The following is a 25,887-nucleotide window of genomic DNA, read 5'->3' on the forward strand; positions in this document are numbered from 1 at the left end:
ACTCATCCAGTATTATTCAGCTGGAGCTAAAAACTCTGAAATGTAAGATCTTAAAGTATGAATGATATTATTCCAAGAATTAAGGAGGAAAATGGATATCATGTGATTCAGACACAATAGAAAAATGTTTGGCATAAGCAGCATCTTAACAGGTATTAGCTGTCTTTTACTCTGTTTTTCTTGCTTTGAAAGAGGGTGGGGATTTTACTTTTTCATTTGAAGGGAGGGTACTGACCTGAAATGGAATTCTATATCATCCACTAACCATAAGCAAAAGTTTTAAATTAGTATATGATAGTTTAATAAACTCTTTTAACAAAAAGCCTCCACTTTCTGGGTCTGAAGGCTTGGAATCTCATAAAGAAAGATTACTTTTAAGAACTCTGGCACTTTGCTTTTAGTCTAAACCATAAAAAACTAGAAGAACAGCCATTTCTAATCCTGTCCAGTACATTCCAGTTAGATGGAAGCAAAAAGACATGGAAAAAAAAAAACTATTCTGTCATTTCAAAACTTTAACAAATAATGAATTAAATTCCTTCTTCAATAAGGGTCAAAGCTGAAGGGTTCTGATTCCTCTGAATATGTTTCCCTTATCTCTCTGTTCTGTACTCCTTGACATTATTTGTTTTCATCTTCCTTCCTTGAGATGACTTGCCTTAAATACAAAATCAGAGATTAAAAAAAAGTAGCAGTTCATAACTTACAAAGGCAAGTGAAATACATTTATTTTTAAACAACTTAATCTTGAATAACAGTTCATTTGCCATTTATTATGCTTGAAAAACATGATAAATGATGCCTAGGACCACATTAAATGGATAAATCAGAAGACAACAACTGAAACTGTATAATCCATTTAATTCACTATGGCCAATCTACACAGTTACAAAATAGAAGAGACTAAGGAAGAGGACGCTGAAAAATTAACACAATGAATTGTCCAAGGCCACCTACTTGCCTGTAATCACACAGATGTAACCATATCTGTCTACTCTTGCTAATCCATCCATTATATTTTGACCCGCATGGGTCTAAAAAAAAAAAATAGATGTAATCTATATGAAGTTCTAACTTTAAACTCCCTCTACCTCATAGGTTTACTAAAAGTCAGCCGAATGATTATTAGAATGCAAAGCAATTTAGATTAATTTTCTGGTAGGGCCTGATATTCCCTATCTTAAAATTGTTTACATTTTCCTATTTCTTCATCAAAAATTCACTTAATGAGTGAAGTTCATAATAATAGATTCATTTTAGACAAAGTATGCAATAAATAGGTAAGTTTCTGAAACTATAACAACAATGTGGTTTTTTTTTTCCCACTATTGGGCTTTTTATCTTACAATGCACACAGTCTTCTTATTTAACCTTTTTGGCTACTCTTACATCCTAATATGAAGTAAAAAGCAAACTGATTCATGTGTCAGCATAACTAAATATGGCTGTCATCTTCTTATAAGCAGTAATTGTGCTAAAATTCTGAAGTTAGAAGGCTTACTGTAACTCAGAAGCCAAAAGTTCAGACATTCAACCAAAGTTGATCCAAAACCTCTTGGGTTGGAAATATAACAAAACGAGCTTTTCCACTAAATGGCCCATACTTCCTGTTTTTAGCCAAACTGGAAATGCAATAGGAACAATACTTCTTATGGTATGTCACCGCTTCTGCTTTTGGTCTGAAAACACCAACCAGAGTCTGTGAGTGTGACGAATCACAAGAAAAAAAAAAAAAAGTTGAGTAGAGAGGTGTTCTGGGCTAAGAAAGGAGAGTTAATGGGAACAGAATTTCCCAACTTGACCACTAGTTAACCATAGCTTGGACACCCAATGTACTATGAGTCACTAGCTACTTGCTCCAAAATAATACAAGAACATTTTGGGCTAGATCATTGCTGGAGTATATTTTTAATAATATTTCCAGAAAGAATTAAGTAGAAACAGTTATTTAATGGGTAAAAGTACTCACATAAATTCCTTTTTGCAAAATAATTTGGAAATGAGATAGCACAAACAACCTGCTAGACAGATAGTCTGATAATGTTATTCACCACATTCACTTAAAAATTTTAGGCAAAAATCACAGCTACCACCAACAGGGTTGATAATAACTCTTCACAGGAAGAGTGTGGAATTGTTAAAAACAGAACACACACTGAATTTTCAAAGGCAAAGTCTCAAAAGTTTTATAGATTGTGACTATAAGGATGTTTTATATTTTCCAAAAACCCACTTAGGAATGTTGTCTTTGACTTCGTTTCTTAAAATAGTCTCAAAACTTCCTAACCAATGAGCTAAAACACTAATACTCAACCATTTGGTTAGTATATTTATAAGATCTGTACAAAACTGCAAACTCAATTAAGGAACCAAATTTGGGAATTATTGCTTGAATGTACCATAAATGAATGCTATAATGTGAAGTTGAATGAGTCACTTACTGATGAAGTAAGGGAGTGTCCCCTTCTACAACCTGGTAATACTACTTTCTCCCCAGTACAGAAGTCCCAAAGATAAAGCGCACCACCCTCCCCTCCTCAAAACAAACACAGGAAGAAAAGAAAACAAGTGTTTAGGATTTTCAGCCAAGATGAGAGAGCCCTAAAAGTTTAAAATACACAATCATCCCTCAGTCATCCCTCAGTATTTGGGGGTATAGTTCCAGAAAGCGCCAAGAGATACCAAAAATCCATCATATGCTCAAGTATCTTATATAAAATGATGTAGTATTAGCTTATAAACTCATTGTACTTTTAAATAATCTCTATATTACTTATAATATCTAAATACAACATAAACCCTCTGTCAGTGGGGTTAACTATATTTTATTATTAGGTTTACTATAATAAACCTAATAAGTAGGTTTATTATATTCTGTTGTTTGGAGAATAATGGCAAAAATAGTCTGTACATGTTCAGTATAGACACAATTATTTTCTGATTATTTTCTAACTGCTGTTGGTTGAATCCACAGATGCAGAATCCATGGATATGGAGGGTCAACTCTATACTGATACTAACCTCTGAAGGAAATTTACGAACCCCTACAAAGAAGAGTAAAAAATAATAAAATAATGAAATGAGACAGCAGAATGGAGACACAGATTTAGGTGTCACTGGCTTCCCCAGCCACTCCTTCTTGGAGATCTCTCAAGACTAGTGAAGGAAGAGGCCACTCAGCCTGCTGGTCAACCTATAGGTCTGGGATTTGGTGGTGCAGCCACCCACACAAAACACAAACCAAAAGAGCAGAAGGTATGCAACTCAGAACTAGCCTTGGCAAGTTCTCCACCAAGATCTGGGCAGGCAACCAAGGAGGCTACAAGGAAATAAATTCTAGGATGAAGGAGCAACACCAGAATCAGAAACAGAGATAATGAGAGGGACTGACCTTTGTAGGGAGTAATGATAAGAGACCTAGAATGTGCTTTTGGTAGGTGCAGTGAATGAGGACCAGCCTGGAGGCTGGGGCAAGAGGTTTTTTGGGCATTTTGTTCTTTTTTGGAGGGTGTTTTACCACAGTTCCTGCATCTCTGCTTGGGTTATACCTCTTGATACTTCCTACTTATGTCACTGTGTTTTTTCCCAGGAGTTTATACCAGGGTCCAAATAATGCTTAGCAAGAAAACAGATTAATCAAGAACACATACAGTATGTTCACAATTTGTTTTTATGGGCGGGTTCAAATTTTAGCAATTTTAGTTAATTTTTTTTTTTAAAAAAGAACGTAATAATGGGTCTCTTGTTTGGTGGCAGTCGGGCTTCCTTCCTGGAGCCAGGCTGATGGCAAACTCTGAAACAGGCCTGAGCTACACTGTGGGACCACAGTCAGTTGATGGAAAAACTGGGAACAGGGTGGCTGGACTTTAATCTAGCAAACTGTGTCTGTTTGTTTGTTAAACTGTGCAGGGCTGTGCTTGATTCCTTGAGGAAGACTTGCCTTGCTGAGGGAATCCTGAGACAACAAAATTAAAACTACTCAGAAGCCGAATAAATACATAAAAAGTGCCTCTCCTAGTTTATAAATTATATGACAATGAAACCCTTATAGTGAGTTATTTACTGGGGCAAAGACCATGTCTTTTTCATTTTTATTTCCCAGCCTCTAAGCACAGTGCCTGGCATATGGTAGGCGTTCCATAAACACGCACTGAACTGAACTGAACTGTCTCGCTTCCTATCCCCACCTCTGGCCCTTTCATCAGGTTAACAGCTGCACTTAACCTTGGCTCAACCTTGGCTCAGCTGCCACTTCCTGAAAGAACCTCCCAGGTCTCCCCAGTACTCACTCTTTCATGCCCTCTCCTTGTAATCACTCATGGCACCTATACGTTTACACCTACAGAGCTCTTTGATAGAAAAAGTTCCAAACAATCAATTCCCAGGAGGGAAGGACTGTGTCCCTTTGTTTTTCAGTTCTATGGTAATTATTGTTTTTGTTGGCACTCAGCAAATATTTGTTAGTAGTGAACCAAGAACCCATAATTTCCATGGTTTCCTCTCATTCTAATAATACTCACAAGGCCTCAAATAATGTGAAATAAATTATTCTGCACATACTCACATAATAGTCAGAGCTTGGGAAAGCAATATTTTGAGAGGCAGACCATCCAGCTAGGAAGCATTCTGATAAGGAAATGGAAAAACACAAATATCAACCCTGGCGTATACCATGGAAATGTTTGTGGGGAAACATTTATTCTTTTCTAGGCATTTTAGGTTATTTACTTAAAATATGTTCCATTAATTTTAGCCTAAAGGATTTTTTTAAAATTTATGGTTTAAAACTCTTAAATATCATAAATTTCATTAGGGTCAACCTAATAATTTGGCCATATGTAAGTAGTTTTTCTATGGCATTGTTCAGTACCTTGGGAGTAAGAAAAGAGAAATACTGTTCTGATCCAAAATACGATACTAAGGAATATGAGATCTGGTGAATAATGAGGTTATTTTCTGGTTACAGGAAAAAGAAAAAGCAGAAACCAAAATTAGTCACATTTAATCTAATACAGAAATATTCATAATAAGCCAGTGTACAGCATCCAATTATTCTCATCAACAACTTAATAAGCAGAATTCCAGGAGAATGATTAAGGCGAAAAGAAATATCCAAAAGGGCCACTGCTTTAATTCATCCAACTATATTAACAAAGCAACTGCCATGTTAGGCAGGAAGCTCAGCACTAAAGCAGCAGTGAGAAAAAATGAAGGGTCCCTGCTCTCAAAAGCATACACCTAGGAAAGGCTCCCAGTCTCTCATCACACCCTTGTTCTGCCTCCTCTTCTTCCTCCTAATTTATGTAGTAAACTCTGGTCTTGGGCAGGGCCACAGGAGATGTTCACCTTCCCCTGAAGCAAATTATTTCTCTTCCCTTGGTCAGAATTCCTTAGAGACCAAGTTGTGCACCAACCAAGTGTCAATAATATTCTTAGAATAGACTAATCAGTCACCCAACTGATGTGGGGGGATCTGTAAATGAGGATTGGGGCTGGAACATCCACAACTTGTGTTCAATAACTTGTTCAAGTTGTCAAGCTTGGCTCTGGTCTTCTGAGAAATCACATATATTGCTTGACCCATCTATTACTGGGAAAAAGATGACATTTGTACAGCCAATTTAACCAGCCTTATCTAAAAGCAAAGCTTTCATTTACTTATTTAACCAAGCAGTGTGTTACAAATGCCCCTAGCTCTTAGAAGATGGCGCAATTTAGTTCTATTAACTCATTTTGTGACTTTAGGAAAATAATATAACCTCTCAATGCCCACTTATTTATTTGTAAAATATTAACAATCATATGGGTATTTTTGAGGATTAAATGAGAAAATACATGTAAAGCACTTGGTGAAATATTGGCATACAGTAAGAATCCAGAAAATGTTGGTATTATGACCAATATTACTGTATTACTCATATCATTATATCTCTCTTTCCATGTATTTCTTACTGAAGAAATCTAGGTTCTAGTTAGATTGAAGAGATCTGAGGAGATGACAAAAAAAAAAAAAGTCCAGTATCTTCATTCAGTCATTCTACAAATATTTATTGAGCTTCTTTAGGGTTTCAGGGCTAGCTTCCTGGTTCATATGGGTGACAAACTGCAGGCTAAGAGAGGGTAGAACTGCAGAAAAACAAATGCAGCACTTATTAATGGGACCAAACTAAGGTTCAAATTCTGAGGACAGTAACCATAAAGTCTGAAGGGTTCAGGTGCAGAAATAAACATCAGGGTCACTTGGCAGCGTTAAGTCTCAGAAAATCACATTAAACTTTAACAAGAGGCAAATCCAAACTTAGAAAACTTTCTTACCTAAGACAGGCCCTGTTTAACCCTAATCCAAGAAGCCTAAAGAAAAATTCCCAGTCTTAAATAAGTATAAATTTCATTCAATATGGTTTGATATGCTATTGGTTTATCATATAAAAAATTAATGAACAGAACATATGTACACTGACAATATCTTCTAAACATGAACTGAAGGTCTGTGCAGAAATGGATACATAGCACTGGGTTAGGAATCAAAATCCAGCCTAATAAGAATAATGTGCTGAGCAATAAAATATGAAAGAAAAACCAAATGCTCAGACTGAAGACCTATATCTCCTCATGGTTAGGCTTAAAGAAATTGAAGCTGGCCATGGAGGATCGGCAGTGAAGTATCTGGAATTCCCCAAACTGTCTGCAGTTATTGTTATTTGCTGACTGATTTCACCAACTACAATTTCTGTTTTTCATAGAAAATGGTTCATTATGAAATGCCAGAACCATCCTACTGCTAACACAAAAGCCTCAGAAAACTGCATATACGCAGACTCCACATGTCATGTGAAAGGCTAGAAAAAGAGAAAGGCAATCTCCCAAGAATCCTGAAGTCCAATTACAAGCTAACAATTAGCCTGCTAGACTTCTATGGACTCTGGAAGAAGACATAACATTCCTGGGTCAGAGACAATTGACTTTATTACACTCAGCAACAGCAGTAGCCTGAGTATCAGCATTATCTTACACTAGTTCTTAGAACACTAATTCCCACAGGGCAACATAAAGAGGGTCAATTTGTACACAAAATAAGGACTATAGGAGAAGTATCCGCAGAATTTAGGAAATCTGAATCTTTTATGGTGAGCAGTAATTATGCTTGTCCATTTCTCTGGAGGTAGAGTCTATATCTAGAATGTTCACTGTACAAAAATTCTTAAAATGATAGAATGTAATAAAGTTAGCTCCTCTGTTAACAAGACATTTAAAAATGTGAGAAACCCATGGATTATTGTCTGCCAACATGACCAAAACACTCGGAGCACTCACAGAACGGTCTCAGGTGCTTGGCATCATGACTGAAGACAATTTGAATGTCTCTGGATCTTCAAAGCCCTTTCTTATTCAGGTTTTCATCTAATCAGCATAAACCATTATCATATATTCCCAAGAACATTTTCCTGAGCTTCTCAACCATTTATGGTATCCATTCCCTTGTTTTTAAGGTCATCATAAATTTCAGAAATTTTGTCTTTAGAATTTTGGGATTCATGATAGAAAAGGCTTCTGTAGGAGAGAACATCTCTCTTTCACTAGCACTAAAATAATATTTCAAGGTATGGTGCATGGCTATCATGGGTTGAGGTTAGGCATAGTCTCATTGTAGACTCAGTGCATTTCAATAATGATGCTCTGTGCATCCCCCTACCAGGCCTCCCAAACCTCCTAAGTAAGCTTGTTAATGCTGGATAGTAATGGAGGCATGAGTCCTAGCTTTAATGCTTCCTAGCTGCTGCTTTGAGTAAGTCACTTCTCCTTCCTCTACTTTAGTCTCTGCCTTGTGAAATAGGGATAATACAATTCACTCTTCACAGCTCACACAGTTTTAGAGAAAGTCAAATGACATAATATAAGTGAAGGCATTTTATAGTCAAAAAAGGATCATGAAAGTACTTTAATACTATAATGAGTATTTCCTGAAGCTTGCTCACACATTCAGGGATGGCTGTGAGTGCAGACACAGAGAAAATTTAGTCTCACCTTCAGAAACTGGATCATTGCAATGCACTAAGCAGAGTTGTATGTGGTTAGTTATTTGCAATTGGATGCCTGTGTTATTAGATGTCCAGGTAAATCTTTTTTTACCACCAAGGATCTGGAAGGAGGTTGTAGGGTAAAAAGGGGAGGGAGGAGAAGAAAATGGTATTTCATAAGCCATTTCCAAATGCATAAAAATAGCTAAGGTTTTATGACACCAAACTTGGCTTTTGGTTAACTTTTCAGTGAGTAGGAAAGATAAAAAATATACTATCCACATTTTATTAGCATCTTCATAAATATACTGTCATGTTTTTATCTTTTTCTTAGGAAACCAAAGAGATTATTGTCAAAGTATATTATCTTTCCCCAACAGTGTCAGAGTGCATTTATAGGCAGTCCACAAAGGTTTCAGGAGAAGTAGTTTAAAACCCATAAAAGATGCATGGCAGCTGATGAAACAGTTCTCATGCTACAAATTATACAGATTTGGATCAAGAATTCTAATTTCTGCCTAACTTTACAGCAGTGGAAAATCTTATAGACTTTTAATATAGTAAAAGGAGAAAAAGAACAAGTACTCACTGGTCAGATGGGAAAAAAAAGAAAGCAGAAGAAAGTGAAGGGAACAGGGATCTGCCACTACTACAAATAGTTTTGAAATTTAAAAAAAAAGAATAAGAATGAAAAGAACTAAAACATGAAAATATGAATAAATTCTTATGACACTGTACTATTTCTTTTAGGAACTTGATCCAGATTGTTCCCATTCCTCAGAATCTTGTTCTCAATCTTTTTTTCAGAAGTTGTAGAATTTTGGCAAAGATATGGCTTAAAAGAACAAATTTTTCCATTAAAATTCAAGTGAAAAAAAAATCAATTCCCTTCCCTAAATTCTCTTGAAAACTCAAATGCTTTGAATAAGCACTGAAATTAGATTTGTCTAAGTATGTTTCTAATTGCATCAAATGGTCTAGAAAAAAGTGAGTCACACAGTCAAGTATGAAATCCTGTCCAGAGAACAGTGAGTCCATAAGTCAGTTTGGGTACCACGTGTTTTTCAGGTTCTGTTCTGTTTTTCCATCTTTTTTTTCTGTTTCATATTGACCTGTCTTCCAATTCCACAATCCTGTGTTCTGAGTTCACCCTTGTATCTTAATTTTATATATTAATCTATTTTAACTTCTAGAATGTCTATTTGGTCATTACAATTCTCTGTTGAAGTCCTCCATATTATCTATCTTGTCCATCATATTCTCAAGCTTGTTAATCATTGTTATTTTCAAGTCCCTATCTGAAAGTTGTAATACCTAAATCACGTATGGGTTTAATGTCTTTTAATATTGTATTTCAGTCATTTCTTTCTGTTTTACAACATACCTTAAAACATTTTATTGAATGATGAATATCATGGATGAAAAATTATGAGGTTATGAATAATACTTTCCTTCAAAAAGAGGATTAGATTTTCTTTCTGGAAGTCAAACAACAAATATTGGTGGACAACCTTGATCTTTTCTAGACTTAATCAGAAAGTCTGTTAGGGCTTGTCTATTTCAGTTTTCTGGGTATGTTCCCTCCTCCTGGGGCTTGGCAGACATGGTCTGTACTGAAAGCCAGGTTATTTACCAGTGGTCCTCTACCTTGGTAACACTTGAATTCTTATCTTTCCCCAGCACCATGTGGTTGCAAAAACCTGAGATCAGCTGTATGGATGTCCATATAATCTTTTGTGTTGGTCTTCTTGAAATTCTTGCCCTAAGAAACCTGCTTATGTACAGAGCCTCTTGCTAATAAAAGTAGAGAACAAGAAAAATCTGGACAGTTAAGGGCTGAGTTACAGAAATTCTTTACCAGAAAGGTCAAAGGTTCCATCAAAAGATAAGATGAAGCAAAATCTATTCATGATGTAGAGATTCATCCTGGGGTATTCATATATGTATATGGGAAAGTTGTTTCAGATTCATTATTCCATTGTCTTTCCCATTCTTACTCCATCATTCATAATCTATTGAATTTCTATTCTTTCCCAGCCCCTTATTGTGTGTTAGCATCCACATGTCAGAGAGAATAGTCAACCTTTGTTATTTTTAGGATTAGCTTATTTCACTTAGCATGAGAGTCTTTAGATCCATCCATTTAAACCCAAGGCCAACATCATTCTACATGGAAAAACAAAAGAAGAAGAAGAAGGGCTCAAATTATGTATCCACAATAAGATCTTATATTTAGAAGACCCAAAAAACTCCATGAGAAAATTTCTAGAGACCCTAAACAAATTCAATAAAGTAGCAGGATATAAAATTAACACCAATAAATCAACTGTGTTCCTATATACCGATGATGAATCAGCTGAAAGAGAAATTAGGAAAACTATTCTATTCACAATAACCTCAAAATAAAATAAAATACTTGGGAATCAATCAAACAAAAAGAGGTGAAAGACTTCTACAATGGAAACTACAGAACACTTAAAAAAAAAACTAAATTGAAGAAGAACTTAGAAGACGAAAAGATTTCCTGTTTGTGGACAGGCAGAATTAATATAATACCAAAAGCTTTATGCAGAGTTAATGCAATTCCTAGTAAAATTCCAATGACTTTTTCATAGAAATAGAAAGAGCAGCCATGAAATTCATTTGGAAAAATAAGAGGCTCAGAATAGCCAAAGAAATCCTTAAGAAAAGTGAACCATGAGGCATCACAATACCAGACCTTAAATTATACCACAGAGATATAGTAACAAAACTGGCATAGTATTGCCACCAAAATAAACATGAAGACCAATGGAATAGAATAGAAGACACAGAGACAAACCCATATAAATACATCTATCTCATACTAGACAAAGATGCCATAAATATACACTGGAGAAAAGTTAGCCTCTTCAACAAATGGTGCTAGGCAAATTGAAAATCTCATTATAGCAGAATAAAATTTAACACCTATCTCTCACCCTGCACAAAACTCAATTCAAAGTAGATCAAAGACCTAGGGATTAGGCCAGAAACCCTGCACCTACTAGAAGAAAATATAGGCCCAACACTCCATCATGTCAGCTCTGATTTTTTTTTTTTTTAATTTGGGATAGTAAATCTTTCACCTTCCTTGATAACATTAACCATTAAAGTAAATATAATATCTACCATTCTGGAGATACTTATTACATACAGCAACAATATTGTAAATACTTTAAATCAAAGACATTTCATTGAATTCTCAGAATAATCCTCAAAGGTAGGGTCTTCTACACTCCCCATACTCCAGAGAGACAACTAAGACACAAACTCTCACAATAATGAGGGGCAGAACCAGCTTCACCAAGAGGTCAGGCTCCATAGCTCAGATTTGTAACCCCTGTGCCCAGCGATGCACATTCACTATAGTCAATTAATATGAGATCATCCAAGATGTGGAGAATTACTAAAACCAAAGTTAGAATTCAATTTACTCTTTTCCATTTATTTTTATTTTATGTAGAGTATATTTCTCGACAGTAAATAGGACACAATGATGTAATTAGAAAAGAAATGATAAATGAGGAGAGTACAGAAGAACAAACAAAGCAAGAGACAGAGCTATTATTAGGAGACTTGTTCTTAACACCAGTTCTACCACTAACTAGCTTTGTGACTTCAGATAAGTCTTTAAATATATATCCTGAGGCTTAAGGGGGAAAACCCCTCCAATTTTATCTACATAAATGTTCATGTGTTTTAGGAATTATGTCAATTGCATCACTAAATGTTGTTAAAATTATTGTTATTCAAGGAATAACTGCCAATAACAGTCATGATTTAATTTCTATTACACTGTCATAAACCAAGGTTTAAACAAAAGAAAAAAATGATCATAAGGCAGTTTAGAAATGGTTTCTTTGTCTTATGGGACTTCCCTATAGATAAAAATAAACTGTCACTTGACAGTTTCCTGTCTGATCTTCTCCTTCACTACTCTCCAGCTTCCTGAAGATAAAACCCCAAGATATAAACTCTAGAGGCCAAATTTAGCAGATATGGTAATTAGAAACCCCATTTAAAGTGTATTCATTTGATAGGACAAATACTGTGACTTTTTTTTTTTTTTTTTTTTTTTTGGTGCTGGGGATTGAACCAGGTCTTGTGCATGAAAGGCAAGCACTTTACCAACTGAGCTATATCCCCAGTCCCCTTGGCTTTTATTTTAAGAAAAGAGAAATATAAAGCTTAAAACCCCAATTTTGCTGCATTTATATGCAAGAAAAATCTAGTTCACAAATGGAAATACTAAATGATAGGATATAGTGTGTATCATGTTTAAAGTTTTAATTATTGTTTGTTTCGTATTTTACCTTTTTCAGATTTGGAAGTCAAGTCCTGTTCATTACTTCTTCTTTTTACTACCTGAAACCAAAGTACATGATGTTACTTTCACAACAAGCTAAAAAGAGAACTCTTATTCCTAAATTAACTAGTTGTATATTGAAAGTTGAAATTATATTGTTTTTCTATTTAGACTTACCCATATAATAATATCTGCTAGCATCTATATATACAGAACTTTTTAACCATATATGTCAACTCTGACTTAATAAATTAACCCAATAAAATTTTTCTCTTAAACACTTCCAACTTCCTTTTGGGTGGGAGGAGGTGGAACTTTGACCTTATTTTTTACTCTTTTTTTTTTTTAGTTGTAGATGGACACAATATCTTTGTTTTTTGTTTGTTTGTTTGTTTGCTTTTATGTGGTGCTGAGGATCAAACCCAGAGCCTCACACATGCAAGGCAAGCACTCAACCACTGAGCCACAACCCCAGCCTTGCATTTGTTTTTTTAATTCTTGTTTAAATATAAGCATTGAAGATCAGTCCTCAAATCAAATAGTTCAAAATTAAAAGAAAAAAGAGTTACCAATTTCAGGGAATTTTCAGTTTGCTTTCAATTTAATGTGCTAAGTCTTTTGTGTATTCACTCACAAATCATTGACTCTACATTGTTTTACCCATTCATCTTCCATTCCAGTTATGGTTCTACTGCTTGTTTGACAATAATCTCCTACCTTTATAACACTCGGTTACAGGATCCTCTATCTTATTATGTTCTCAATGAAAGTGACTCCACTACCCATATACATAAATAAATACTGCACATTAAAAAAAAAAAAGCTATTTACCTAAGGAAATCTGCAGAATTTAGGAGCACTGCAGCACAAAGTTTAAGTTCATATGTAACTCCTAATATTCTCATTTTGGGTCACAGAGAAGCTAGATGTGAGAAAAGAGACTGCAAAGTTCTGCTGTAAGACTCAGGTACTTTCCAACTTTTGTGACTGAGAGAATTTCCAAGAGTTATATGCAGTAGGAAATAGTTCTACATGATAGAGAAAAGGCATGATATATCTCTGCAAGCTAAGTTCAGTTCATGCCGATTCATACTTAACTAAGATTCTAAGCATTCTGCTAGGGTCATGGAGACAAGAAAGATAACTTCAAGCTGAGGCTAAGGAATTTCTAGGGAAAATAATACACTCCAAAAATCTCCTCCTGAGACAAAAACCCATTTGTGCTAAGACCAACTAGTCTCCCCTCTCATTTTATATTTTACTTCTCTTCCAAATAGCATTGTGAGGACCAAATGGCATCGTTGCTATCACCCAAAGCGAGATATGTGAACTTGTTTCTAACCACCAACTACATAGAAGCACTTGTCCCATTTTTGTCTTATATAAAAATTTTGTGTATAATCAAAAAGTTCTTCAGGAGACTGAAAAACTCATAATCAAATGAATTCGGAAATGGTGGCACATTCCACTGTATTTGTTACAAACAATGTTGCTCAGTTCTTGGAAAACATTTTAAAACTAATCAGTCACCATTTCTAACCTAAAAATACTTCACCTAATCATCACTTATTTGCTCTGGGAGTACAAATTATAAAAATTTTTTGAGTGTTAGCCAAGTATTTATATAGAAAGTTCTTTATTAACTTAAATTTTGAATAAACATCATGCCTTTATTAACATAATTATTTTAAATTAGGTTTTTAAAGTAGGTGTCTCTAAGGAGCTTAATGGAAAAATAGTGAGGTGGTAGCATTTATGCTGGTTTAAAGGAAAGTATTATATACATTACACAACTGCTATAATTTCTTCCAAGTAAATTTAACCAGGAAAATTATAAATCTTTCCTATTATACAAAAAAAATATGCTCTATTGAGGCAAAAGTTACTAAACAAATTAAAACAAAAAATATTCCTGAGTTCAACCTTTTTCATAATTTCATGAAATTTTAACTTACTATCATGATCTTATGTCTGTGTTGTGTGTGACAAACTGAGTGATTTTCTCTTTTTCAGAATCATATATCCATTCATTTATGTAACAAGAAGTAGGTACTTCAATGCTTTTTTTCCTTTTTATAGACCATATGACCTGACAAACATTGATAGGCCACCAAATACTCTTTGCTCTACAAAAAGTGATATGGTGTCTGGAAAACCTATGGAATTTAGGTTAGACCTGGTGAGAATTCTGGCTTCACGATTTATTAGTTCTGAGATGTATACAAGATACATAAATGATGTCTGCAGGCCCCTCCCCCATTTCTTAAAAGGGAGTAATTTTATAAGGTGCAGGATTAGCTGAAGATTTGACCTAAGCTTATGTAATCAGTCTAGCACAGGCCATCAATTAATGGTGACCCTAAAGGTTGAGCATCCTTATCCAAAGTGTGTAGGATGAGAATTATTTCAGATTTCAGATTTTTTTTTCAGATCTTAGAATATTTTCATAAACAAAATGAGATATCTGGGTATAGGACTCAAGTTGAAACACAAAATTCATTTGTTTTATGCTGCAGTCCGGCTGGAGCAAAATAACCAGGGGGTGACGAACAACTTGTGTACATTGATATAGCAGGAGTGGGAGCCATTTATTGTAGGACAGGAGGGGTATATATACATTCCACACAGCTTATCTTAATTAACATAAACTAGATACAGCAGTCAACCAATAAGGAATCTCCACACTTAATGGCTCGATGGCGTTACTTCACAAACCACTCCCTCTGACAAAATGCCAGGCGCCATCTTGACTTGTTTACAGACCCTAACAATTTTATACACACCTTATGCACAAATCTAGAGGTAATTTTATGCAATATTTTTTAACAATTTGATGCAAGAAACAGTTTCACAGTATGGAACTTTCCATACTCTTACAGTGTCATGTCAATGCTCAAAAAGTTTCAGATTTTAGAACATTTTGAGCTTTGTATTTTGGATTTCTGGATTAGAGATGTTCAATCTATATTACCATTCGCATAGGTGAGGGTCACCCTTGAAGACTGTGGGTAGATCTATACTATGGCAACTCCCCTCTTCCTCCAGTGTCCTTAGATACCTAAAGAAAAATAGTGTGAATGGATAGTGAGGCCATCCACAGAACTCCCCACAGCTGTTTCCTGAACTGCACATTGGTGTGCTGGGAAAGTAGCCAGAAATGGGAGACTGGTGGTCAGAAGGGCTTCCTGCAGCAGTACTCACAAAACTGAGTCTCTGACATCTGCCTATCTCTATGTCTTCTGAAATGGATAGTTAAATGTCCTCAACTAACCAGTGTTTGAACTGAATGATCTCTAAGGTCCCTGCTTCCCTGCTGTTCTCACAGTCCAAAGTATAGTGCAAAGGTTGTCTAGAAAGTTCCACTAAAAATAATCAACATGTGGTAAGTTTTCCACAATAAAAAATTATAGACCTACGCAATAAGAATAGTTCATTTATGATAGTATGCATTCCCTCTTTATTCTACATTGCATTTTTGTGAATTTTCAAGTTTTACCTCTTTTGAACTCATCTTTTGTTTCCAAACTGTTGTAAGTCTAGAGGTTTTTCTCAGTTAATTTTCAGAACACAATACTTAAATGTCAAGTGGCCAGTTCAAAGCCACATATCTGACAACACCATGATTAAAGATTATATTTGTTCTACAAACACTCAACACATAATTATCGAGTGACATCTAAAAACAAAGAACTGGGCTTGGCACTAGGGACACAGAGATGAATGGCTTAATTCTACTCTAAGGGAGCTCCATCTGGTAAGTCATCAAGACAAATCACCACATGGTTAAAGAAAGGCTAAGAAGGATAAACACTTAAACAGTCTGGAGAGCTACAAGAAAAAGGTGATCCAGGAGCTGAGAACTGGAAAATGGGTAAGAGTTTGCCAGCGTGCCCCAAAGCACAGAGATAGGACATTCTTGCTAAAAATCACCATCAGACTGAGTCTCCACATTAATTCAGCATCTAGCGAATGCACCTTCATTGAGTGAATAGATAGATGAAAGAATGTGGGAGACAGCTTGGCCAAGCAATGGCTTTAGCTTTGCTGGTTCTTCAACATTAAAATTTTTATTAAAATTTTATTAAAATTTTTATTAAAATTAATATTTTCAATATTTTAGACTTATTGGATGTCCACTATGTACAAAGCACATATTAGGAGTCATGAGAAACCATAAAAAGAAGAAATATAGGAGCTGTGGATGTGGCTCAAGCGGTAGCGCGCTCGCCTGGCATGCGTGCGGCCCGGGTTCGATCCTCAGCACTACATACAAACAAAGATGTTGTGTCCACCGAAAACTAAAAAATAAATATTTTTAAAAATTCTCTCTCTCTCTCTCTCTCTCTCTCTCTCTCTCTCTCTCTCTCTCTCTAAAAAAGAGAGAAATATAATCCATGACCCCAAGAAGATGTAATAATTCAACATATATTTATTGAGCTTTGTATTTTTTCCATATGAATGGAACTTTACCAGTTACGGAAAGAAAAAAAAATAGCAGATACTATTTCTTAAAGAGGAGAAATAGAAGCATAACAGAAATTTAGACATTGCTAGTTCTGAGTGTGAAGACCTCTTAATTTTCCCCTCAAAATCAGTAAATGACATCTTTACATTTGCTAAGCTCTGAAAACTATTATAAAGCTATCTTTCACTTATGTATACATACACATGTACATACATATATCCCAATGACTGAAGGACTGAAAATGAATCAATATATTCAGTATTAGAATAAAAGAAAGAAAGAAGTTGGAATTGGGATTCTGGATCCTACACCACAGTCTTTAATTTTTTTATCTTCTTTAATCTTTCCAACTCATCCCCACATCCACTCAGGTTAAATCAGTGCATCTATTCTCTTCCATATAAGCCACAGAATTCCCAAAGTCAAGATGGCTGCCATTCTTAAGGTCTGGAATTCCTGTGCTGTTCTTCTCTTCCTCATCCTTTAACCCAGCTTGGGTCCACGAAGAAAGCCAGACCAGGTGTTTTGAGGTTACTCACCACTCAGGGGACATCTAGGGCTCCATCCCTCTGTGCCCACTTGCTGGATCACCACCCATTCAACTGGCCCTTGAGCAGGAGCTATCAAGGCTCAAGGCATATGGCTCCATCATAATCTTTTCCTCAAGATCCACAAAGCTTCCCATTTCAGGGTCATGGCATTATACTACTAAACCAGTCTTTCAGGGTTTCCAGTGTCCTATAGTTCCCAAGTCATACAACTATGAGGGACACTGGTTTATTTTTCATCCATATATGTCTTGCTTCTGCGAACAGATCATAACTTCCTTCTAAGCAAGAATAGTTATCCTTTTATATCCCTCCATATTTAACACAATGTCAGGAATACACCCGATGCTTAAAATATTTGTGAATTGTTTATTTCATTGAGAGTAAACAACAATAAATGACTAACTTTTAATTCGGACATGTTAATAGATTTATTAGCCTGAGAGTTTCACACTATAATATTCTTATGACTGAAGTTAGGCAATTTTGATAACTGTATTAACTTTCTAAGTTCCATTCAGCCAGTTCAGCAGTTTTTCCTGACCACCTATTAATATCACTCTCCAATCTTATAGAGAATTATCTACTGTAGTAAAATTATGTTTTAAGTAATATAAACACTATATTCTCTAGTATTCTGAAAAATATAAACTTTTCAGGTATGATTACATAAACCTCAGAAATTTTACTCATATAATCAATAAATACAAAACATTTACCCTTGGATTGATATAAATATGCTATAATATTAATTATCATAGTTCCTGAGACCTTGGATATTATGTAATTTTAGCTAAATTTGGGACATTTATAGACTATTTTGAAGTTCAAGTTAGTTCCCAAACTTTACATAAGGTATTCATTCAGTGGTGGATTTGTTTGTATTCAATGCTGTGTAAGAGGTATTCACAAATACTCAGAAGTCAACTTCCAAGAAATACCTTAAATTACCTAGAAAGTTTAAAAAGAACAGCAATTTTCCCATAAACTCCCCTATGATCTTTGATATCTTTAAACCAAAGGAATGTCTATGCCCGTTCCCTTCAGAGTCTTAAACCATTCAAAAAGCCTTTACTTTAAAATGCTATAAAAAAGGTTATCATTTTCTATATATTCCACTGTTTTATAAAAGGAACTGGGAAACACTGCTGTATCCTAAAGCTATGATAGAATTAGAAATAAACAATGAAATAAACAAGTATTTACATCAAGTATTTACATCAGAAAATATTAACATAAAAATAAAGTGTTATTTCTCTCACATTGGTGAATCTTATCAGATAGGATTATTTATGATACAATATCCAGAAATCATTTCTTCTAAAGATGAAGGGATATTCCAGCTCATAACACTGATAAGTTAAGAAATGGAGCTATCTTTAGGCAAGGCTTGATATAGCCCCAAGAGCCCAGGTTTTCTCTGTGTCTTTGCTCTGCATTTTGCTAAGGTACCTTCAGCCTTGGACATCACACATTCGTTTCGTAAAACACAAATGTTCCCAAAATGCCCACAGCATCCCCAAATCTCACATCCTTATAACACATCTCCCTCTATTGCTTATCAAGTAGCCTCTCCTGATCAGGTGGGGCTCCAAGGCCACACGGGTACATGTGAGTGTACCTACATATGTATGTGTACACGCATGTGTACAGGTATGTATGTCTACAGATCTTTTTTTCAACACGTGATTTCAGGGACACAGTAAAATAAACTTGGAGATAAAGACTAGATTTCTTTTAAGAAAATAGAAAAAAAATAGATTTTTAAATGTCAGGATATCAACACATAGTTAAGAATAAAAGTGTTTTTACAAATTTTGTTATACTGTATGTGTGTGTATACATGTGAGGGTATATGCACTTGACCAAATATAAAACAAATTTCCAACTACAGTCTAAAATTTAATTGGTGTAAACATCTCTGACAGCTCCTCCAAATACTAGAAGAACAATGTAAACAAGTTATAGAGACTGGACAAAGTATGATAAATTTATAATCTACTTAAACAGACCAAAGTGATATAGAAGGTGTAAAACAAGGTGTGGGGAAGGGTAGTGGGTAGTGATGGACAAGAATGGAGAATCCAGGTACCAGAAAAAGGGTTACATCTGACGAGCAATGAAAGCCACATGAAGGTTTTAAGCAGGTACATAAGCATTTTAAGCACTTCGAATTGACAGATTCTTCAGGCAGCAGTGGACAGAATAAAATGGAGAAGGCAATAATACACATCAAAACACCAGTTAATAACAGGAAGATCGGGGGCTGGGGATGTGGCTCAAGCGGTAGCGCGCTCGCCTAGCATGCGTGCGGCCCGGGTTCGATCCTCAGCAGCACCACATACCAACAAAGATGTTGTGTCCGCCAAGAACTAAGAAAAAATAAATAAATGTTCAAATTCTCTCTCTCTCTCTTTCTCTGTCCCCCTCTGTCTCTCACTCTCTCTTAAAAAAATAAATAAATAACAGGAAGATCAACACAGGACCAGACATTGAGGGAATATGTTGGGAAGATACATTGAGAAGTAGAGTCCAGAGAGCTTTATAACTGATTAAATATAGGAAGTAAAAGAGAAAAATGAGAAGATAATGCACAGGCTTTGGTGTGGAGTAACTGGAAATCTGTGGTTCCAAACACTAAAAGTCTGTGCATAGAAAGATCACAGTCTCAGGGAGCGGGGAGATTAACTCAGTTTTGAATATGCTTACTTTAAGATCTGTGCAGGATATTCCAGTTACTGTCCTATTCACAGCATGAATGAACTCAGAACAGTTTCTGGTCATGATCCAAAGAACAGAGAAACATCAACACCACAGTTAAGAACAGAACCAGGGACAAAAGAGTAAGGGTCATCCACATCAAAGGGGTAGGCAAAGGGAAATGAGTCTGCAAAAGAGACCAAAGGACATGGTCAAAGAGACTGGGAACAGGATTCAACTACCAAATTCACACAGAATGTGATGGACATCATTATCCAAAGTACATGCATAAAGACATGAATTGGTGTGAACATACTTTATATACAACCAGAGATATGAAAAATTGTATTGTATATATGTAATAGGAATTGTAATGCTTTCCACTATCATATATTTTTTAAAAATCAATTAAAAATTTAAGAAAAAAGAAATAAGATATATGAGAACTGAGAACAATACACTGGATTTGGTAATGAAGAAGTTATTTGGTGACATTTTCAGTGCAATTGGTTGGATGGCAAGTTAAAAGTTGAGCATTTATAGTCAAAAAATACAGAGCAGTGTGTGTGTGTGTGTATGTCGTTGTGTGTGTGAGGATGTGTTTTAGGAGACTCGGTGTGAAAAAGCAACAGCTAGAGGAATATGTGAGACAAAGGGAACATTTCTTTGTTGAGCTGTTTTTCTTTTGTAGAATGTAGACACATTTATATGTTAAAAAGAAGAAGCCAAGAGGGAAAAATTAGTTAAAACACAGTAGAAAGGGGGAAAAAAAGAATCTGATTCTACGGGAGATAGAAGGAAGCTGGATCCAAAGCACAAGTGGAGGTTTGTCTGAACTGGCACTGCCCAGCAGATCTTTCTGCAGTGATGGAAAGGCTCTCCAAATCATTCAGTATGATAATCCCTAGGTATATGCAGGTGGTACGACTTATTTTTTTTTTATTCTGATTGATTTAAATTTAAATAGCCACATTGGCTAGTGGCTAAAAAAAAAAAATGAATACTCCAATTCTATAGGAGCAAATAAGAGGCTAAGACCCACCCATCCTAGGGAGGATGGCTAGTGTTGTTAGTGCTTGCCATTCTGAGGCAGGTGGAAGGCTGATTCACTGAAAGAAAGAAAAGCCACAGGGTAGGAGACTCAAGGAGAGCAGTAAGGTTTAAAAGGAATTCAAATAACTAACCAGAACCAAATAAAAGCACAACTTACAGAACTGAGGACCCAGCTGAGACGGAAGGCTGCAGACATAGGGTCTGTGGTGCAGAAACAAATCAGACAGGAGGTAGCTTTAAAAAAGCTTGAGAAACCCAGTCCCAAAGGTGCTAAGAGCTAAGAGCCTGATGACATAGAACACTGTGCCATGGCCTGAGAAGGAGCAAAGCTATGTGTTCAGGAGAAAGAAGGGAAGCAAGAGCTCCAAGCCTCAGACAGGTCAGAGAGTTGACATAAAAGGTAGTAACCAAGAGATCAGTGAAGGATAAGTGAGTTTCCAGGGGATGGAGCGATTCTATTCAGTGGCAAGTCCTGATTGGCTTAAAAGGAGCAGGCCACAGGAATTAAGAATGAATTTTTAGGATTGTTCTGGTGATTACTGGGGTAACCCAAGGTGGCAGCTGGGGAGTGAGTAGTGGAGATTAGAGAGCTGGACAGAAAGATGGATAGATAATAAGATATCAGCTGGTGTTATTATGGAGGTTGGGAAGTCCCACAATCCATCTTCTGCAAGCTGGAGACCCAAAAAAGCCAATGAGGTAATTCAAAGGCCTGAAAACTAGAGAGCTCATGGTACAGAGTCCCCATAGGGTTTGAAAGCCCTGGATCCAGGAGGGCCCAGGGCAGAGGTAGATCCATGTTCCAGCTCAAGCAGTCAGACAGAGGGAGGTCAGAGCAATCTTTCTCTACCTTTTTAATCTATTCCGACCCTCAGTGGATTACGGGATGCCCACGCACATTAAATGGGATGATCTTCTTTACTCAGTCCACCAATTCAAATGCTGATCTCTTCTTGATACAGTCTTACAGACACTCCCAGAAGTCACTTGTAATTCAATAGCTAGGAATTCTGTGACCCAGTCCAGTTATTTAATATCAACCATCCCAGGGTGCTATGGAAGAAGGTGAGCCAGGTATGAAGCCCTCAAAAAATAAATTGTTTGTGTGCTGCCAACAGTTAGGGAAGAGACATGTGAGGAAATTTCATAAGAAAAAGAATCCTTAGGATGTGGTTTCTTCAGAACACTACAGCAAACTGGGGAAAGAGAAGCAGGAAAGGGAAAAAGAATGTGCCTAGCGCAGCATTGAGTGAGGGTGATCAGAAGGCCCTGAGGAAGGACTGCTGAGAAGCAGAAAGCAAGCAAGCTGAATCACCATGTACAAAGATGATCCGCTCACACTGACAGAAGACAGGCAGATGTGAGTGGTGGGAATGGGAGGCCAAGGGAATTAACTCCATAAAATGGGTCCATTGTGCTGACTCCCACATGATTTCTTTTCCAAGAAGCAATTTACTTGCAGCCCAACCTGGTTGAAGTGAACAGAATATGTCACATTTCTCAGCAAACTGCCTGTTATCTGCAGGATAAATGCAGGCCTGAAATAACGTTGATAAGAGGAAACCAAGTTACCCTGAAGGGGGAGACTTTGGTGACCATTTCCACAAACCAGAACACAGAACTCAGGGGGACAAGGAAAATTCTTCCCAAGAATCCAATTAGAGACAGTATAGGCCAAAGTGACCTAGAGCTGTTGTGGCAATGGAGATTTGAAAGTCTGATGTCATCCTGCTGCCAGTCAAAAGTCAAGAGGTGGACCTGGGTGGGATTTTCTGGAAACTTCTCTGGGGTCCCCAGTAAAACTGGAGGCAGGAGAAGTACACTGTCCCTCTCCTCTCTGAAAGGACTCATTTTCTCCTTTGAAGTGTCCCTTTTTCCCCCTTGCCCATCCCTTCTAATAAACTCAGTGCCTGTTACTCTGAGCAATATGTCCGAAATCTTCCTGACCTGATTGCAAGAATCAGGGTTTGAAAGGTGGGCGGGCGGGGAGGTGAGGGGTGTGGGGGGTCTTCATGCTGCATCATTTTCCCAGAAAGCTCCAACCCTGTAAGAATATCAGGGAAGCATTCTGTTGGTACCATAATCAAACTGCCTATTTTTTGAAATCCTCCTAGTTTCTCTAGGACTTTTCTGGTGCTTTACTTTCTTCAGAAAGGTAGAGGATATGACCATGTTTCTGGTTATCATTAGTATTATAAAATTAGGTAATGGCTTTTGCAGCTATTAAACACAACTGTATTATTCAAAGGGATGTTTTCATTACCACTTATCAGTTCTTCCCATTTTGGAATTATCTTATGTAGCAATTGGATTTCATAAGGTTAAATATCCCCATATGTACAGAATGGGTTTAAAGTCATTCATACCATGAGGCTGTCACTGTGACATCATTGTATCCAAACCAAGCTCATCCTCATTTTATATAGACTTTCCCACTTTCTTTCTCTCCTCCTCCTCATTCTTTCACTTCATGATTTTACCAGCAGAAACTAGAAACTTCCTTTTGCTCCCTTCTGCAGTGCCAACACTGCCCATACTCTCCCTCACCCTCTCTCTCCCCACCCCCCTCCTCCATGTTGCAGAGACTTTTTCCTGGGCATTGCTTTTGTAACTATCTCAAAATAATTAAATCTAAGATTGAAGTGGCCTCATTTGCTATTTTGCCATAAATATTTGTATTCTCCCATGGGTATTAACAGAATCTATTTAGATGATTTAGAGATGAAAGTTTTTTAATAACTAGCACCAAAATCCCCTAAACTGTATGCTTTGCTGCTTTCAAGAAGTTATACTCCCCCCTGTGGCAATCTGATGACAAAAAATAAAAAATAAAAAAAATAGAAAAAGGGCATCCTAAAGACAGAATTACATGTCATAAATCATTAGCAAGTTAAACAACAAGGGCATGGGTCTTGCTAGGGAAAGAAAAAAAAAGATGTCATATGACCTGTCACAACATTCTTTCAATGTAATCTGCATGAATTATGAATCTGAAAGCTACTGAGCTATGGGTTGATATTTGGCAAATGTGCTAATGCAGAAATTGAGTATCTGAGATAAACTAAAAGAAAAATCTTTAAGGAACATTGAGTGCTTATTCTGTGATAAGCATTGTTCTAAGTTTTTTTTACAAGATTTTTGTATTTAATCCTTTAAATTGTCAAAACAATGTTATGAAATCTTAGGAAGTGGGTGCTATTATTATCTTAAAGTTAAGAGAAACCAACAAGGCTTAGAGAGACTTAGTGGTTTGCTTAATGTCACACACTGAATAATATGTATAAACAGTGAAACAGGGGAGAAAAAAAGATCTCTCCTGAAATAGTGAGAAAGAGAAATGCAAATCCAGCAAATTCAATGTTCAGATCCATCCTACCTTGTTATCTTACAGAACATTTGAACTCAAAGATAAAAATTTGGCCTTGCTAAATCTAAATTGGTGGCTAATTTTATCAACTGCTTTTAAACTAAAAAATGAACTATTAAGTCATACAATTTCATAATAGAATCTCAAACTAGAATTGTTTTTAAAATCTTCTTTAATGAAACATGAGTCAAGTTTAGTAAGGCTTTATTCTCCAAATTTTAAAACGAAATGTAAACACTGTTGAAAAAGTTTTGTTTGGTTTGTTTGTTTTGATTTTTTTTTTTTGGTTTTTTTTTAATGATCTATTGGTATCTTTTTCCATCCCCTTTGCCTTCGTGAGCCTATCCTGGTTGAATACTGGATTGCCTGAAAGAGTAAACAGTAGCATTTTGCTATCACCTCACTGCTAGGACACCTGGGGAACCCCTAGCAGAATGACCCCAGCAACACATCTCCAAAGGCTGCCAGGTGACTGCCTTCTTAATGCCTTTGGCTCATTCCTGCTGCCTTGTGGTCTCCTGCCCTCACATGCAGTCTAAGAATTCCCCTCATCCTTGGCACTTACTGTAGACAAAATGGCTTCCAGATGGCCATGGCTGCTTAACATAAGGTCGTTTTCCTTTACTGGGAAGTTGGATGTGATGCATGAAAAATATAGAAGTTTGGAGTTCTTGAGTCCGCTTTATATTAAGGTCAGGTTTCAGTGAGGAAAATGAGAACACATGAGAGGCAGAAGCGGTACTCCCATGCTGTAGTCCCCCTTCTGACAGCTACTTCAGAAGCTGGTCAGGAAAAATCTGCTTGACTGGTAAAGGGAGGAGCATGTCTGGAAAGCTGTCAGATCCAACAGGGGATACTCTGGCTGTGGCCATGCCCAGCCTCACTGCAAAGTCAGATAGGTTCAAAGTCTATCTGAAGCTGGACTGGGAGTCTGCTTGCTTACTTACCCGGCTGAAAGCAAGCAGTTGGAGCCTCAGGAATCAGCTATTTATGGAAAAAGAAGGGCAAAATACCTTAATAGAACTGACATAGAGACATTGAAATGATGAAAATGCTGTAAAACATTCATTTGGACAAAAGAAGCATCCAACATCTAACATGAGAAATAGCTTGATGGTGAAATATTCCCAGACTTTAGTAAGTCCATAGCTCTATGAAACTTTATGCTATAGTAGTCAACTTTCACACACACGCATGAGTCAGTAAGAAAGCCTGCCATTCCTAGACAACACTCCCAAGCCCTACCATGTGTGCTTATGACATAGATCACATTCCATTAACAACATGAAACAAGTCATGATTCAATTCTAACCAAACCATTCCAGGCCTGAAAGAGAGATGAGGAAATCTAAAATCTGAATATGGAGTGCATCTAGTTTAAGGAAAAATGCATCTTCAATAAAGACAAA

At 36.4% G+C, this 25,887-nt stretch overlaps 1 protein-coding gene across 3 annotated transcripts in view; it reads right to left on the bottom strand.

The window, feature by feature from the left end:
- LOC110598608 (uncharacterized) overlaps nt 1–25,287 on the bottom strand; it is a 64,011-nt gene extending 38,724 nt beyond the window's left edge. For 2 of the 3 annotated variants that reach the window (XM_078019110.1, XM_078019109.1), the window contains exons 1-3: nt 25,044–25,287; nt 12,353–12,404; nt 4,565–4,626 (exon numbers count right to left, since the gene is read on the bottom strand). In XM_078019110.1, coding sequence (XP_077875236.1) covers nt 4,565–4,626; nt 12,353–12,404; nt 25,044–25,085 — 156 coding nt within the window. In that variant the 5' untranslated portion in view covers nt 25,086–25,287. The remainder of the gene's footprint in view (nt 1–4,564; nt 4,627–12,352; nt 12,405–25,043) is intronic. The other variant, XR_013424850.1, reaches the window with a different exon arrangement.
- Between the last annotated feature and the right edge of the window lie 600 nt (nt 25,288–25,887).

This window comes from Ictidomys tridecemlineatus, chromosome 8, assembly GCF_052094955.1.
Source record: "Ictidomys tridecemlineatus isolate mIctTri1 chromosome 8, mIctTri1.hap1, whole genome shotgun sequence".
NCBI lineage: Eukaryota > Metazoa > Chordata > Mammalia > Rodentia > Sciuridae > Ictidomys > Ictidomys tridecemlineatus.